This window comes from Pristis pectinata, chromosome 10 (assembly GCF_009764475.1).
Source record: "Pristis pectinata isolate sPriPec2 chromosome 10, sPriPec2.1.pri, whole genome shotgun sequence".
Classification (NCBI taxonomy): Eukaryota; Metazoa; Chordata; class Chondrichthyes; order Rhinopristiformes; family Pristidae; genus Pristis; species Pristis pectinata.
Genome location: NC_067414.1, coordinates 6,852,442 through 6,870,365, shown reverse-complemented (window position 1 = coordinate 6,870,365; position 17,924 = coordinate 6,852,442). Strand labels below are relative to the sequence as shown.

The 17,924-nt window shown below is 44.7% G+C and overlaps 1 protein-coding gene across 2 annotated transcripts in view; it reads right to left on the bottom strand.

Annotated features, from left to right (window-relative positions):
* eloal (elongin A, like) overlaps window positions 1-17,924 on the bottom strand; it is a 76,166-nt gene that overhangs the window by 32,091 nt on the left and 26,151 nt on the right. For both annotated transcript variants that reach the window (XM_052024383.1, XM_052024384.1), the window contains exons 3-4: window positions 15,204-15,316; window positions 5,090-6,026 (exon numbers count right to left, since the gene is read on the bottom strand). In XM_052024383.1, the coding sequence (XP_051880343.1) occupies window positions 5,090-6,026; window positions 15,204-15,316 (1,050 nt within the window). The remainder of the gene's footprint in view (window positions 1-5,089; window positions 6,027-15,203; window positions 15,317-17,924) is intronic.

The window sequence follows — 17,924 nt, the reverse complement described above, 5'->3', positions numbered from 1 at the left end:
TCCTGCCATATTCACAGAGTAAAGGGAAAGTTCCATAAAATTCAGACCCAAACGAGCCATTAAGTGATTAACCCCAATCTGAGGTTCCCACCTGCTTTGAGAAGACCACCATTATACCCAAGAAAAACAAGGTAACGTGCCTTAATGACTACCGCCCAGTGGCTCTGACATGAACCATCATGAAGTGCTTCGAGAGCCTGTTCCTGGCACACATTAACTCCAGCCTCCCAGACAACCTCGACCCACTGCAATTCGCCTGCCGCTGGAACAGGTCGACAGTGGACGCCATCTCCCTGGCCCTACACTCAACTCTGGAGCATCAGGACAGTAAAGGCACCTACGTTAGACTATTGTTTATTGACAACAGCTCCGCCTTCAACACTATAATTCCAAGCAAACTCATCTCCAACCTCCTAAACCTGGGACTCAACAACTCCCTCTGCAACTGAATCCTTGACTTCCTGACCAACAGACCGCGATCAGTAAGGATAGGCAGCAACATCTCCGTGACGATTATTCTCAACACTGGCATCCCACAAGGCTGTGTCCTCCGCCCTCTACTCTACTCCCTATACACTCATGACTGTGTGGCCAGATTCTGCTCTAGCTCCATCTACAAGTTTGCAGATGATACCACTGTAGTGGGCCGTATCTCAAATAACGATGAGTCAGAATACAGGAAGGAGATAGAGAGCTTAGTGGCATGACAACAACCTTTCCCTAAATGTAGGGGGAACAAAAGAGCTGGTCATTGACTTCAGGAAGGGGGGCATTGTGCATGCTCCTGTTTACACCAACGGTGCTGAGGTCAAGAGGTTTGAGAGCTTCAAGTTCCTAGGAGTGAACATCACCAATAGCCTCACCTGGTCCAACTACGTAGGGGCCACAGCCAAGAAAGCTCACCAGTGCCACTACTTCCACAGGAGGCTAAAGAAATTGAACAGGTCCCCTTTGACCCACACCAATTTTTAAATCGATGCCCCATAGAAAGCATCCTATCTGAGTGCATCATGGCTTGGTATGGCAACTGCTCTGCCCAGGACTGCAAGAAAATGCAGAGAGTTGTGGACACAGCTCAGCACATCATGGAAACCAGCCTCCTCTTCATGGACTCTGTCTATCCCTCTCGCTGCCTCGATAGAGCAGCCAACATAATCAAAGACCCCACCCAGCCCAGTCATTCTCTCTTCTCCTCCCTCCCATAGGGCAGAAGATACAAAAGCCTGAAAGCACGTACCACCAGGCTCAAGGGCAGCTTCTATCCTGTTGTTATAAGACTATTGAATGGTTCCCTAGTACAATAAGATGGACTCTGATCTCACAACCTACCTCGTTATGACCTTGCATATGTCTGCCTGCACTGCACTTTCTCTGCAACTGTAACACTTTATTCTGCATTCCGTTATTGTTTTCCCTTGTACTACCTCAATGCACTGTGCAATGAATTGATCTGTATGGACAGTATGCAAGACAAGTTTTTCCACTGTACCTTGGTACGAGTGACAATAATAAACCAATTTAACAGTATTTGTGATAGATAGCAAACACAAAATGATAGTATTAAATCAGTTACTGAGAATCCAGCGTTCAACCGTAGTGTAATGGTTAGCGTGACGCTATTACAGCGCCAGCGACCCAGGTTCAATTCCGGCCGCTGTCTGTAAGGAGTTTGTACATTCTCCCCATGTCTGCGTGGGTTTCCTCCGGGTGCTCCGGTTTCCTCCCACATTCCAAAGACGTACAGGTTAGGAAGTTGTGGGCATGCTACATTGGCACTGGAAGCGTGGCGACACTTGTGGGCTGCCCCCAAGAACACTATGCAAAAGATGCATTTCACTGTGTGTTTCGATGTAAATGTAACTAATAAAGATCTCTTATCTTAAAAGATGGGCATTCAGTTCAAATGAATGAGAACTGCAAAGTAATATAATTGGGAGGAAACACACAGGAAGGAAGTCTACCTCCAGCTGTGAAGGATTTGGATAAGCCGTGATACTTTTGGGTAATTCATTGGGAGTACAAAGAAAGAACTAAATTAAACTTGTATAATGCTCTTCGTGATGTCCAGGCATCCCTTACATGCAATGAAATAAAGATAATACCACACAGAAAGCCAAAAGGTTTTGAATTCAGAAACATCAGGAGTGTGGAGTAGGTAAGTATTACAAAGAACATAGAACACAACAGCACAGTAGAGGCCCTTCGGCCCACAATGTTGTGCCTACATTTTATCCTGTTCTAAGATCTATCTATCCCTTCCCTCCCACATAGCCCCCCCCATTTCTCTATCATTCATGTGACTATCTAAGAGTCTCTTCAATGTCCCTAATGTATCTACCCCCACCACCTCTGCCAGCAGTGCGTTCCGCGCACCCACCACTCTCTGTGTAAAAAAACCCCTGAAATCCCCCTCACACCTTCCTCCAATCACCTTAAAATTATGTCCCCTCGTGTTAGCCATTTTCACCCTGGGAAAAAATCTCTGACTGTCCACTCATACAAGAGAAAGATGGCTACAGTTAGAATATTACATGCATTTTTGGGTAATCCAAGCTGTTGTTAACTAAGCAAAAATACTATTTCTACCAGAGCAAAGAGAAGACTCATTGTGAAAGGTTTTAAATACAATAATTTGGGAAAGATGATTTTCACCAGCTGCAGAGATACAGGGATATCAACTTAGAAATGTTAAGTGTGCAATTTGGCAGGTTACAAGAAACTTCATTGTTTCTAAAGCAACAATAATCTAGTTGAAGACAGCATTCAATTTTCTATTTTAAAATTACTCATTTCAGGTTGTGGGTGTTACAACAAGGTTTGTATCTATTGCCTGTTTCTAGTTGAAGACAGTAGCAAGCCACCTTTTTGAACATCTGTAGTTGATGAAGGCACCCACACAGTGCTTTCGGGACCACTTATATTCGTATATTTGTATTACAGCTGAGTTGCTTGTAAGACCAGCATCAAGGGGTTAGTGCAAAGTCAACCATTTGGTGTGGTACCGGAACCAGAAAAGGCTGACTAATGTCCTTCTGTGTATTAGTAAATGAACTGTTTGGTATTCTTATAACAACTTCACAGTCACTTTTTATTCTTATGTTAGCTTTTTATTTGCTGACTGTTTAACAAAAAAAGATCAAACTTGAAAAGAATTTGTCATGATAGGATTTGAATAGTGACTTCTATTCAATGAATCTCCACAGCTAACATCTTAACTATGGTGCTTTATGTGGAACCTTGCCAAATGCCTTCTGAAAGTACAGCTGCAAAACATCGTGAAGGTCATCAGTTTACTTGGAATACCACTTCAAAGATGACTGCCAGGATCTTCCCTTTACATATCTCCCTCTTGGCAATTGATGGTGAAATTCTAAGGCATGCATTGCATCACTAGGATGCTCATATTTCCCAGGCCTTCCCAGCTGAAGTTCCCACTTCTCAAAAGATCCAAACCGGGTCAGAATGCATTCCCCATAGACTTAAACTTTCAAAGTCCCACATAGCTGATTCTTGTCACGTAACACTGCCTCTCTTGATTTTAAAGCTTATTCTTGTTTACAATTGCTTCCAACCCCATCCCTCCAATGGAACCTTCTCAACCCCACACACAAATCAGAAGATCAAAATTCAAATGCAATGCATGCAAGATTATTAAGCTTAATATTTAGCTGCTTAGCATTGTAAATATGAACAAGTCTTGTGAGAAAAGTTCATTTGTTCTTCGATTTGTTCTTCTGATATGGCCTGCTCTTTAAGTTCTACCATTATATTCTATAATGGATACTAAGGGAGACTAAGAGAGCTAGGACTTTAATCTTTGGAGAGAAGGAGGATGAGAGGAGGCATGATAGAGGTGTACAAAATATTAAGAGGAAGAGATAGAGTAGACAGCCAGCACCTCTTTCCCAGGGCACCAATACTCAATACAAGAGAGCATGGCTTTAAAGTAATGGGTGGGAGGTTCAAGGGAGATATCAGAAGGAGGTTTTTAACGCAGAGAGTGGTTGGGGCGTGGAATGTGCTGCCTGGGGCAGTGGTGGAGGCAGGTACATTGGTCAAATTCAAGAGATTGCTAGATAAGCATATGGAGGAATTTAAAATAGAGGGATATGTGGGAGGAAGGGGTTAGATAATCTTAGGCGAGGTTTAAAGGTCGGCACAACATCGTGGGCCGAAGGGCCTGTATTGTGCTGTACTGTTCTATCTTCTATTCACTATTACAGCCACTATGCTCTTATCCTTGAGTTTGTTTCCTAAATCCTTCTACCACGGCAAGTAGAACCAGAGAAGGACTTGCACAGTGAATGGTCAGACCCTGGGGAGTGTTATGGAACAGAGGAACCAAGGAGTACAAGTACACAGTTCGCTGAAAGCAGCATCACAGGTAGACAGGGTGGTGAAGACGGAATTTGGCACGCTGGCCTTCATCAGTCAGGGCAAAGAGTATAGAAGTTGGGAGGTTATGTTGCAGTTGTACAAGATGTTGGTGAGGCCACACTTGGAGAACAGTTTTGGTCACCCTTTTGTAAGAAAGTCATCATTAAACTGGAAAGAGCACAGAGAAGATTTCCAAGGATGCTGCCTGGACTAGAGGCCCTGAGTTATAGGGAGAGGTTGGGCAGGCTAGGACTTTATTCCTTGGAATGTAGGAGACTGAGGGGCAACCTTATAGAGGTGCATAAAATCATGAGGGGCATAGATAGGGTGAATGCACGCAATCCTTTTCCACAGAACTAAAAACTAGAGGGCATAGGTCTAAGATGAGAGGGGAAAGATTTGAAAGGGATGTAAGGGACAACTTCACGCAGAGGGTGGTCAGTATATGGAACGAGCTGCCAGGGGAAGTGGTTGAGGCAGGTACATTAACAACATTTAAAGGACATTTGGACAGGTGCATGGTTAGGAAAGGTTGAGGGATATGGGCCAAACGTGGGCAAATGGGACTGGCTTGGTGGGCACCATGGTTGGCATGGATGAGTTGGGCCAAAGGATCTGTTTCCAGGTGGTTTTGCTCTATGACTCTATCTTGCTTCCTTTTTTGCTTGCTCTAAAATCTCTACCCATCAATGTTTTCTATCAGTTGATGTACCTTTTTATTTGCTTCTTCAGTCCAAATGTCTTCATCAGATTGATCTCTTTTAATTGCATCTCCCTTGCTTTTGTTCTCCTTCCTCTGCGATGATCGACATCCATCAATCCCCTTCTTGGTGGGAGAGGTTAACTTGGAGCATCCGTCCTTTTCCAAAATGGGCAGATTCTTACTTTTGTGGTGTCTTCGTGCTTTTCTTTTTGGCTCCTCATAGTTTAGATATGATTCAAATGTCATAACTGGTTTTTCAAACTCTTCATTTCGACAATCTGATAAATCTTTCATTTGACCACCTTTAATGCTCTGTTTAGGTGCGTGAGAGATGTCCTGCGGTTTGTCTGATCCAAGACTTCCTTTCTTCTTTTCAGAATATTCGTCTGCTTTGCAAGCTAAGTTGGAATGCTTTGTTTTATCCACAGATTTATTTTTCTTCTTTTCACCATTTTTACGAGTACTCTTTCCTGAATGAGATCGTTCCTTATCATTACTGCAGGATGCAGCAGAAACTCCTGCTGAAGATTCCCTCTTATCCTGATCTTTTGTGATCTCACCATTACCAGCCGGCTTTTCACCTTTCCTTGAAGAGGTACTTCTCTTTTTATGGGAAGATGTTGATTTTCCACATTTAAAAAACCGTTGGTCTGGCGACAAATTACTTTTTGATGCACAGTGACGATCTTTTCTTTCCTTCCGTGAAGATTTGGACTCATTGGTCTTTAACTGAACTGGACTGTCCACGGGAGGTTGCTGATAACACACAGCCCCTTCTTGTTTTTTGGGGCTTTTGTCATCATTTAAGAGTCTTGCACATTTATTGACATGCTGCGTCTCTGCATGACTAGACTCTGATGACTTGCTTGCATTTTCCATTCTAGGCTTCTTCTTAGCATGGTCCCTGTTATCTCCCCCTCTCCCTTCATTCTGTTCTCTGTTATCCCTGAAGTTTTGTTTTCACCGTTCCAATAAGAGGCCCAATTGAAAAGAGAACAAAGAAAAGCTCAATAAATAATTGATTATGACGTAGAGTATTTTGGATATATACACAATAATATTAGAAGGCAAATATCAGATGAGTAAAACTAATGTCGTTCACAAATTCTGCAGATGTTGGAATCTGGAGCAACACACAAGATGCTGAAGGGTCAGGCAGCATCTATGGGGGGGAAATAAACAGTCGATGTTTCAGGCCGAGACCCTTCATCAGGACTGGAAAGGAAGATAAGATTTCTTTATTAGTCACATGTACATCGAAACACACAGTGAAATGCGTCTTTTGCGTAGAGTGTTCTGGGGGCAGCCCACAAGTGCCGCCACGCTTCCGGCACCAACATAGCATGCCCACAACTTCCTAACCCGTACATTTTTGGCACGTGGGAAGAAACCGGAGCACCCGGAGGAAACCGACGCAGACACAGGGAGAATGTACAAACTCCTTACACACAGTGGCCGGAATTGAATCCGGGTCGCTGGCGCTGTAATAGCGTTACGCTAACTGCTATAAGGTGGTGGGAGGATTGCCTCCGGTGCTCCCGGTACGGTCTCCTGTACATCGGTGAGACCCGACACAGATTGGGTGACCGCTTCGTCGAGCACCTTCGCTCTGTCTGCTGCAATAGCCAGGACCTCGCAGTGGCCACCCACTTCAATTCCACGTCCCACTCCCACACTGACATGTCTGTCCACGGCCTCCTCTACTGCCACGTTGAGGCCAGGCGCAGGCTGGAGGAACAACATCTCATATTCCACCTTGGGAGTCTCCAATCTGATGGCCTCAACATCGATTTCTCTAACTTTCGGTGACCCCCCCCACTCCCCACCCACCAACTCCTTTGTCTTCCCTTATTCCTGTGGCTGTCTTCCCCCTGCCCATCTCCTCTCCTCCCCTCCCCCATCCTTTATTCCATGGTCCACTGCCCTCTCCTACTGGATTCCTTCTTCTTCAGCCCTTTGCCTCTTCTACCCGTCACCTCTCAGCTTATTACATCTTCTCCCCCTCCCCCACCCACCTACCTTCCCCCTCTCACCTGGACTCACCTCTCACCTGGGCTCACCTGTCACCTGCGTGCTCCTCCCCCTCCCCACACCTTCTTATTCTGGCTTCTGTCTTCTTCCTTTCCAGTCCTGATGAAGGGTCTCAGCCCAAAACGTTGACTGTTTATGTCCCTGCATGGATGCTGCCTGACCTGCTGAGTTCCTCCAGCACTTGGTGTACTGCCTTCAGGTGGATTGTTCACTGCATCTACAGACAGTAATTTTACTAATTTCACGATTTCTCCTCATGTCAACAGTTGCATCATTAACAGTTCCTTCTCCATTCAAATTCACTGCAATGTGCACACACCACATTTAGGGTTACCTTGTGTCTATTGCCATAACCTGACATTAGTTCTCCAGCTAAATATTCCTTCATAAAAATGATAATGTAGATCACAAGATTATAAGACAAAGGAGCAGAAGTAGGCCATTTGGCCCATCGAGTCTGCTCTACTACCTCACCATGAGGTGAACTATTCTCCCATCTAGCCCCAATTCCTAGCCTTTTCTCCATATCCCTTGGTACCCTGACTAATTAGATACCTATCAATCTCCTCCTTAAACACCCCCAATGATCGGGCCTCCACAGGTGTATATGGCAACGAATTCCATAAATCCACAACCCTCTGGCTAAAGAAATTTCTCCTCGTGGCACGGTAGCGTAGCGGTTAGCGCGACGCTATTACTGCACCAGCGATCGGGGTTCGATTCCCGTCGCTGTCTGTAAGGAGTTTGTACGTTCTCCCCGTGTCTGCGTGGGTTTCCTCCGGGTGCTCCGGTTTCCTCCCATATTCTAAAGACGTACAGGTAGGTTAATATGGGTTTAAAATGGGCAGCGCGGACTCATTGGGCCGGAAGGGCCTGTTACCATGCTGTAAATAAAATATAAAAATTTAATTTAAAAAAATTTAAATTTAATTTAAATTTAAATTTAAAATTTAAAAATTTAATGCCGGGTAAATATAACAGAAAATGTTTTCATCCCTCACCCCAGTTTAAATCAAATCTACTTTCTAACAGCAGTTCAGATACCTAATTAATTATTTCAGAGTGGATTCAAGCCAATTTCTGTTGAAATAGAGAGTAAAAAAGTGCCAAAAAGTGGAGTACTCGGAAAAATAAGATCTCGTACTTCGGGACAGCACTGAGATCGCTTGTGTTGAAGTCAACAACTCAGCACAGGAGTGCTTCCTTATGACATCGAGGCACAATAAAACAAAGGAGACATGATCAGATTACACTCAACATGGCAATGCTTCATCTTTGGACACCAGATTTCTTCCAAATTTCCTGTGAACTTACTAACCTAACATAATAGCATGTGGTTGGAATTCTAGAAATGGTCAGAGCAGAAATCTATCCCAGTTCACCAACACCCATATACTCAATGCAAGGAATTCTAACCAATTTTCCATTCTCTGGTCTACAAATACTTCCTAGGGACATAGAGACCCAGCACGGAAACAGGCCCTTCAGCCCACTGAGTCTGTGCCAACCACCCACTTAAATTAACCCCACTCTAATCCCACCTTGCCTTTTAATTCTCCCCTCATTTCCCATCAACTCCCCCCAGATTCTACCCCTCACCTACACACTAGGGGTAATTTACAGTGGCCAATTAACCTACCAACCGCACACCTTTGCAATGTGGGAGGAAACTTGAGAACTCGGGGGGAACCCACACTGTCACAGGGAGAATGTGCAAACTCCACACGGATATCACTGAAGGTCTCTGGTGCTGTGAGACAGTGGCTCTACAAAGTCCACTACCTGACTTAATAGGGTTTCATATTATAGTTCTGAATTAAATGCATTTTACCATTGATCTAAAACCATCCTACCATTGTATTCTACTTCAGATCAGCCATTTAAGTTAAATTATAATTAATTTGCTTCAATAATTTAAATTATTGACTGAAAAGAAACCATATACTCAAAAACATATTTAGAATTTTAAGGGCATAAAAAAAAAATCGATAGAAGTAAAATAGAGTCAGAGCAATACAGCAGGGATACAGGCCCTTCAGCCCAACTCATCCGTGCTGACCATGGTGCCCACCCAGCTAGTGCCAATTTCCTGTGTTCAGCCCATATCCCTCCAAGCCCCGCCCCTCCATGTACCTATCCAAGTGCTTCTTAAATGATACTATTGTACCTGCCTCAACCACTTCCTCTGGCAACTCGTTCCATATACCCACCACCCTCTGGGTGAAAAAGTTGCCCCTCAGGTCCCTTTTAAATCTTTCCCCCCTCACTCTAAACCTATGTCCCCTAGTTTTGGACTCCCCTACCCTGGGGAAAAGACTGTTACCGTCCACCTTATCTATGCCTCTCATAATTTTAAACATTTCTAGAAGGTCACCCCTCATTCTCCTACATTCCAAGGAATAAAGACGTAGCCTGAACAACCTCTCCCTATAACTCAGGCCCTCTAGTCCTGGCAACATCCTTGTAAATCTTTTCTACACTCTTTCCAGTTTAACCACGTCTTTCCTATAACAGGGTGACCAAAACTGTACACAGTGCTCCAAGTGCGGCCTCACCAATGACTTATACAACTGCAACACAATGTCCCATCTCCTACACTCAGTGCCCTGACTGATGAAGGCTGGCGTGCTAACTGCCCTTTTCTCCACCCTGTCTACCTGTGACACCGCTTTCAATAATTGAAGTACTTTTCACATTTGACATAGACCAAAGTCAGAAACAGTTGCATGTGAAATAATGTTTCATAAGTTCTGGTTCAATAGCCTATCAATGCCCAGTTTAAGAACATTCTGTTCTGCCAATGTGACATTTTACCATTTTCCAAACATGTAGCTGGTACATAGGAACACAAGAAAAAAGGAGCAGGGGTAGGCCATACCTTGCCACTCAGTAAGAAGATTACTGAGCTTCCCCAGGCCTCATCCCAACTTCTGTGCCAGTTCCCCACAGCGCTCAATTCCCTGATCTTTCAAAAATGGTTTCATGACAGCAACCTTTCCCTCAATGTCAACAAAACAAAAGAGCTGGTCATTGACTTCAGGAAAGAGGGCTGTGTACATGCACTTGTCTATATCAATGGTACTGAGGTTGAGAGAATTGAGAGCTTCAAGTTCCTGGAGTGAACATCACCAATAGCCTGTCATGGTCCAACCACGTAGACGCCATGGCCAAGAAAGCTCACCAGCGCCTCTACTTCCTCAGGAGGCTACAGAAATTCGGTATGTCCTCTTTGACACTCACCAACTTTTATCGATGCACCATAGAAAACATCCTATCTGGATGTATCATAGCTTGGTATGGCAACTGCTCTGCCCAGGACCGCAAGAAACTGCAGAGAGTTGTGGACACAGCCCAGCATGTCATGGAAAACAGCCTCCCCTCCTTGGACTCTGTCTATACCTCTTGCTGCCTTGATGAAGCAACCAGCATAATCAAAGACCCCACCCATCCGGGTCATTCTCTCTTCTCTCCTCTTCCATCAGGCAGAAGATAGAGGAGCCTAAGGGCACATACCACCAGGCTCAAGGACAGCTTCTATCCCACTGTGATAAGACTGTTGAATGGTTCCCGTATACGATGAGATGGACTCTGACCTCACAATCTACCTTGTTGTGACCTTGCACCTTATTGCACTGCACTTTCTCTGTAGCTGTGACACGTTACTCTGTACTGTTATTGTTTTACCTGTACTACCTCAATGCACTGTGTACCACCTCAATGTAACTGCACTGTGTAATGAATTGACCCATACAAACGGTATGCAAGACAAGGTTTTCGCTGTACTGAGGTATTGGTATTGGTTTATTATTGTACAAGTGACAATAATAAACCAATACCAATCTCTCTACTTCCTCTTTAAATCCATGATCCAGCCTCCACAAGCCTCCAGGGCAGAGAATTTCTGAGGTTCATCGTCCTCTGCTAGAAGTTCCCATGAACCACAGCGTTAAATGGTCTTGTAATTAATGGTTTTATTCACCAGACCTTTCTGCAAATAGCACTGCAAAATGTTTTAACACTAGATGTAATTGAACAATCTGACAAACTGGAGAACACAAAATAAGATTGTTACGTTTCACGAAAGTTAGATTATGCAAAGCACAACATAACTTAATTCACAGTGCAGATAAACCATTGGCACAGACTGAAGATAGAACACATTCACACCAGCTCAGAAAATTACCTCTGGTCTGAATCACATTCAAAGACTCAAATGTTGCAAAAAGGTTACTGCGAGTAACCTCATTGAAATACCCCTAATTATCCAACCCTCCGAGGCTGAGAGTTCCAGACTGTCCCCACCGTCTGTGAGAAGATCATCCTGTGCACCATAAGCACAGGAACAACGCTGGGGGAACTCAGCGGGTCAGGCAGCATCTATGGAGGGAAATGGACAGTTGACGTTTCAGGTCGAGACCCTTCATCAGGAAGAGGGGCGATGGTCAGTATAAGGAGGTGGGGGGTGTGAAGGGGTGGAGCAAGAGCCGGTAGGTGATAGGTGGATCCAGGTGAGGAGAGGGTGATAGGCAGGTGAGGGAGGGAGGGGGAGAGAGTGGGAATGATGTCAGAAGCCGGGAGGTGATAGGTGGAAGTGACAAAGGGCTGAGGAAGATGGAATCTGATAGGAGAGGACAGTGGACCATGAAATAAAGGGAGGGAGGTGGGGAGGGGAACCAGTGGGAGGAGTTTGTGGGTGACGGGCAGATGGAGAGGGTGGGGGGAGGGGAAAGAGATTGGTGGGAGGCAGGGGGAATAAGGTAAAAGGAAAGGAAGGGACAGAGGGGAGTGGTTACCAGAAGTCAGAGGAAGTGATGTTCATGCCATCAGGTTGGAGACTGCAAATGTCTCCAAGCACGGGAACGATTTGATGCTCGTGGCTTGTCGCAATTTCGTGAATTCAAGGTTGAATCTCCGCAATGCGGCATTCCTGGCGAGGTTGTTTTGCAGCCTCAGTATGACTGAGCTGCACTACGTCCTGGTAACATTCCCCATTAGATCTTTTTGCATCTATCAGCGACTCAGGTGGAACAGATACCACCTTTAACTTTTCAATCCCATTCAACGAGTTATTTTGTTTTTAATTGCAATCCTTGATCTTGATTCTGAATCTTGGACAAACTCCAAGGCAGAGTACAAGGTAAATGGCAGGATTCTGGGCAGTGTCGAGGAGCAGAGGGATCTGGGGGTCCATATCCACAGATCACTGAAAGTTGCCTCACAGGTGGATAGGGTAGTTAAGAAAGCTTATGGGGTGTTAGCTTTCATAAGTCGAGGGATCGAGTTTAAGAGTCGTGAGGTAATGATGCAGCTTTACAAAACTCTGGTTAGACCACACTTAGAGTACTGTGTCCAGTTCTGGTTGCCTCATTATAGGAAGGATGTGGAAGCGTTGGAAAGGGTGCAGAGGAGATTTACCAGGATGCTGCCTGGTTTAGAGAGCATGCATTATGAGGAGAGACTAAGGGAGCTAGGGCTTTACTCTTTGGAGAGGAGGAGGATGAGAGGAGACATGATAGAGGTGTACAAAATATTAAGAGGAATAGATAGAGTGGACAGCCAGCGCCTCTTTCCCAGGGCACCAATGCTCAATACAAGAGGGCATGGCTCTAAAGTAATGGGTGGGAAGTTCAAGGGAGGTATCCGAGGAAGGTTGTTTACCCAGAGAGTGGTTGGGGCATGGAATGCGCTGCCAGGGGCGGTGGTGGAGGCAGGTACATTGATCAACTTCAAGAGATTGCTAGATAAGCATATGGAGGAATTTAAAATAGAGGGTTATGTGGGAGGAAGGGTTAGATAGTCTTAGGCGAGGTTTAAAGGTCGGCACAACATTGTGGGCCGAAGGGCCTGTATAGTGCTGTACTGTTCTATGTTCTATCTGATCCAAGACAGGTGCTTTGCCATCAGGAATTCCTGTCCCGATGTTACCCCCCTCAGTCCAAAAAGTCAACGTCGAGTTTATCGTCATATGCACAAGTCCATGTATGCACAGGTGCAATGAAAAACTTACTTGCAGCGGCATCGCAGGCACATAGCACTAGAGACACAATGTTCACAAGAAAAAACATTAAATTACACGAGAAAGAACACAATCAGGATACAATAAAAGCCCAATGTAGTGGCAGAATCTTAATTATATCAAGCCAGCCAATTTCAATATCATACACCTCCCATTGTCATGGCAGCAAACAAGCACAAACTGGCACTAACGTTGCTGTTGCAACATGTAAAAGTAGTTTTCATGACTGTTTAAGGATTTACTGTATTAGGCAATTCTCCAAGCTGCTGCCAACTTTGGGAAACAGCTCAAGGGCAAGGTCCTTACAACCAATAGAATCAAGAGTTTTATACAGGCAACTGTGCTATCAGGAGAGGCTGGACAAACTTGGGCTCTTGCCTGGAGCGGTGGAGGCTGAAGGGTGATCTGTTTCAAGTGTATAAAATGATGAGAGGCGTAGATAGGGTGGACAAGCGATATCTTATTCCCATGATTGAGTGATCCAATACCAGAGGGCATGCATTTAAGGTGAGAGGGGGTAGGTTCAGAACAAACGTGAGGGGTACGTTTTTTACTCAGAGAGTGGTGGATGCCTGGAATGCATTGCCTGATAGGGTGGTGGAGGCAAATTCATTGGGGGCTTTTAAGAGGGGTTTGGATGGGCACATGAATGAGAGGAAAATGGAGGGATTTGGGATTTCTGCAGGTAGGAGGGATTAGCTATGTCAGCACAACATTGTGGGCCGAAGGGCTTGTTCTGTGCTGTACTGTTCTATGTTCTATTGTAACAGTACAGCATAACAAAAAGTCGGTTGTTGTTGGCCATTTGGCATGTAGGTTTTAGGTTTCAGGTTTCAAGTGGCAACTTCAAATACAACTGCTAATTTTGGAATTTTGGCTTTTATTTAAAATCTGGATTTGGCTCACAAGAAACAAACAAAACTCATAAGGGAAACAAATCTCATGAAAACTCTCCCTATTTATGAAGCACATCTTCATTACACGAACAAAATGCAATTGAAGTGTGCTGCCACAGAACATTCTACCTCTCTCTGAATTTTAAAAATAGGCACACAAGAGCCAAATCTTAGAAAACAGATAAACTTCTGGACTGGAGATGACCGATATCAATGAATGGCGATCGGACTATTGCTACTGAAAATCCTAGTGTCTACTGATGCAGAAGTCCAACCCTACCTTGAGGTCAAAGACTTCACTTTAATTCCTGGATGCTCTTGATATAGGTGGCGCGGTAGGGTAGTGGTTAGCGTAACACTATTACAGCGCCAGCAACCCAATTCCCACTGCTGTCTGTAAGGAGTTTGTACGTTCTCCCCGTGTCTGCGTGGGTTTCCTCCGGGTGCTCCAGTTTCCTCGCACATTCCAAAGACGTACGGGTTAGGAAGTTGTGGGCATGCTATGTTGGTGCCGGAAGCGTGGCGACACTTGCGGGCTGCCCCCAAAACAGTCCATGCAAAAAGATGCATTTCACTGTGTGCTTCAATGTACATGTGACCAATAAAGATATATTTTCTTATAATAATTGCACAATTCTCCTCAATTAAGTTACCATAGCACCCAACTAACCTCTCCATCAGCCCTCAACATAATTAAATTGTCCTCTTAGACCTCTTGAGGCTGAAAGAATGAATGCCAGAAAATTAGCTTTCAGTGGAGCCAAACAAAATCTATTATTGATAACTGGAATTTAGTCCAAGTTTGAAGCTTTTTCAAAACCCTCAAAGGGGTTCAAATTATTCTCCAACTGGCATCAGTTCTGCTGATGTCCAGTGAGGGTAGAATGGATTCTGGTGAACCTTTCTGCAATTTGAAACTGTCAGTCATAGCTTCATTTTGCCTTCTGATTTAGCCCTGCCCATCACCCATGGAATCCAGACTCTCCTTCTCAATGAGCGCAGGAATTTCGGGATCTGCTTTCAAAAACAAATCAAATACTTTTTCATAACGAATGACCTGACATTCATAGTGGCAGGACCACACAATCTGATCATATGGAGCTTCAAGAATTTATAATTTGTGCTTACATAGCAAAGATAAGCTTGCAGCCCCATCGACAAGCTGTGATTGAAAGCCTACCTGGATGCTTGCTCAGGTATTAATTTTCTCCACTGGTACACTAGCTTTTTAGCAGTGCCACCAACAGCTTTATTTTTCCTGAATCCATTCACTGTTTTTCCTATTCCTGTTTCCTAAAACAAAAATTCAAACAAATTTGAAATACTTCAATGAGTAAATCGGTAGTAAAACATCCACTTATGGCTCAAACTTAGGTTGTGGCTACATTCAGAACAAATTACTGGCTCAGAAATGTTACATTCACACATCCCTTTCACATACATTGTGCTTCATTTTCATTTAATACCAGCCCGTACGTCACTGCCAAATTCCTGAACGCTCGAGCATTTTTGATGTTTCCAAGTGCTCTCCAAATTTAGTAACAAGATATTTCCCCAAAAAATGCAAGTTCCAAATTGTTTTTGACATTCTGCAAGAAGAAAATAAAATCCTTTCAGCGCTCACATACAATAGAGTGATACAGCACGGAAACAGGCCCTCCAACCCACCACATCCATGCTGACCATGAGTATAATAGCTCTACTTCAATGATGTAACATGAACAGAGGCAGAAACATTAGGGCTCCCAGACCTTGCCACCACCAGAGGTGTGCTGGGAACCAAAGCGGAGGACCTTGGAATCCAAGAATTTATTCCACGCAAAGCTTATTTTCTTTGCCTGTTCTGGGGGAAATTATTTTGTGCAGAATTTTCTCCTTGCAGCTATAATTTCACATCCTGAGTAAATCTGCGCTTTCCACAACCATTATTAGGCGTAAAAAAATTGTATGTTTTAAAAGGCACACCGCCAATGTTTTGCGTAGATTTGTCACTTTGCTTCTCTTCTGTCCCAATCCTGGAACCCCAATGGTAGGTGGTGTTATTGTGACCCTCTCCTTGCACTTACCCAACGGATTTAAGACGACTCCAACTACAAGTTTGCAAACGATACCACCGTAGTGGGCCGTATCCCAAATAACGATGAGTCGGAGTACAGGAAGGAGATAGAGAGCTTAGTGACATGGTATCATGACAACAACCTTTCCCTCAATATCAGCAAAACAAAAGAGCTGGTCACTGACTTCAGGAAAGGGGGCGGTGTACATGCACCTGTCTACATCAATGGTGCTGAGGTCGACAGGGTTGAGAGCTTCAAATTCCTAGGAGTGAACATGACCAACAGCCTGTCCTGGTCCCAACATGTAGACGCCATGGCCAAGAAAGCTCACCAGTGCCTCTACTTCCTCAGGAGGCTAAAGACATTTGGCACGTCCCCTTTGACTCTCACCAGCTTTTATCAATGCATCATAGAACACATCCTATCTGGATGCATCATGGCTTGGTATGGCAACTGCTCTGCCCAGGACCACAAGAAACTGCAGAGAGTTGTGGACACAGCCTAGCACATCACGGAAACCAGCCTCCCCTCTATGGATTCTGTCTATACGTCTCGCTGCCTTAGTGAAGCGGCCAGCATAATCAAAGGCCACACCCACCTGGGTCATTCTCTCTTCTCTCCTCTCCCATCAGGTAGAAGATACAGGAGCCTGAGGGCACATACCACCAGGCTCAAGCACAGCTTCTATCCCATGGTGATAAGACTATTGAACGGTTCCCTTATACAATGAGATGGACTCTGACCTCACAATTTACCTTGTTTGACCTTGCACCTTATCGTCTACCTGCAATGCACTTCCCTGTAGCTGTGACACTTTACTCTGTATTCCGTTATTGTTTTTACCCTGTACTACCTCAATGCACTGTGTAATGAATTGATCTGTACGATCAGTATGCAAGACAAGTTTTTCACTGTACCTCGGTACAAGTGGTAATAATAAACCAATGCCATTGACTTGGCCTCCACAGCCCTCTGTGGCAATGAATTCCACAGATTCACCACCCTCTGGCTGAAGAAATTCCTCCTCATCTCAGTTCTAAAGGGATGTCCCTTTATTCTGAGGCTGTGCCCTCGGATCCGAGACTCTCCTGCGAATGGAAACATCCTCCCGACATCCACTCTATCCAGACCTTTTGTATCGCTAGGTTTCAATGAGATCTCCCCCTCATCCTTCTGAACTCTATCAAGTACAGGCCCAGAAACATCAAACACTCCTCATTCGATAAGCCTTTCATCCCTGGGATCATTCTTGTGAACCTTCTCTGGACCCTCTCCAGGGCCAGCACATCCTTCCTCAAATACGGGGCCCAAAATTGCTCACAATATTCCAAATGCAGTCTGACCAATGCCCTATAATGTCTCAGCAGTACATCCTTGCTTTTAATGTTCTAGTCCTCTCCCTAAACCCCGCAGAAGCTAACCTACAGGACTAAGAAGAAGGTTTTCGACCTACATCACCTCCACTCCAGAGCCAAATTCACACAAACATTTACAGTCAAGCAGTATTCAGATGTTGCTGGCACATGCTCACGTTTGGAGAATAAACTCTATCATACGCTTCTTCAAATGAGTCAATGGTAAGAGAATGGGCCTAACGTTAAACCCAAGTTCCCTACCAACCTGCTCCAACGTATCGTACCGCCTTCTGACAAGACCCGAGAAAATGTGCTGGAAATCTGGAGCAACATACAAGGCGTTGGAGGAACTCAGCGGGTCAGGCACCATCTGTGGAGGGAAATGGACAGTCGATGTTTCACGTCGAGACCCTTCATCTAGACTGAAAGATGGAGGGGAGGTAGCCGGTATAAAGAGGTGAGGGGGAGGGCTGGGGCGAGACCTGGCAG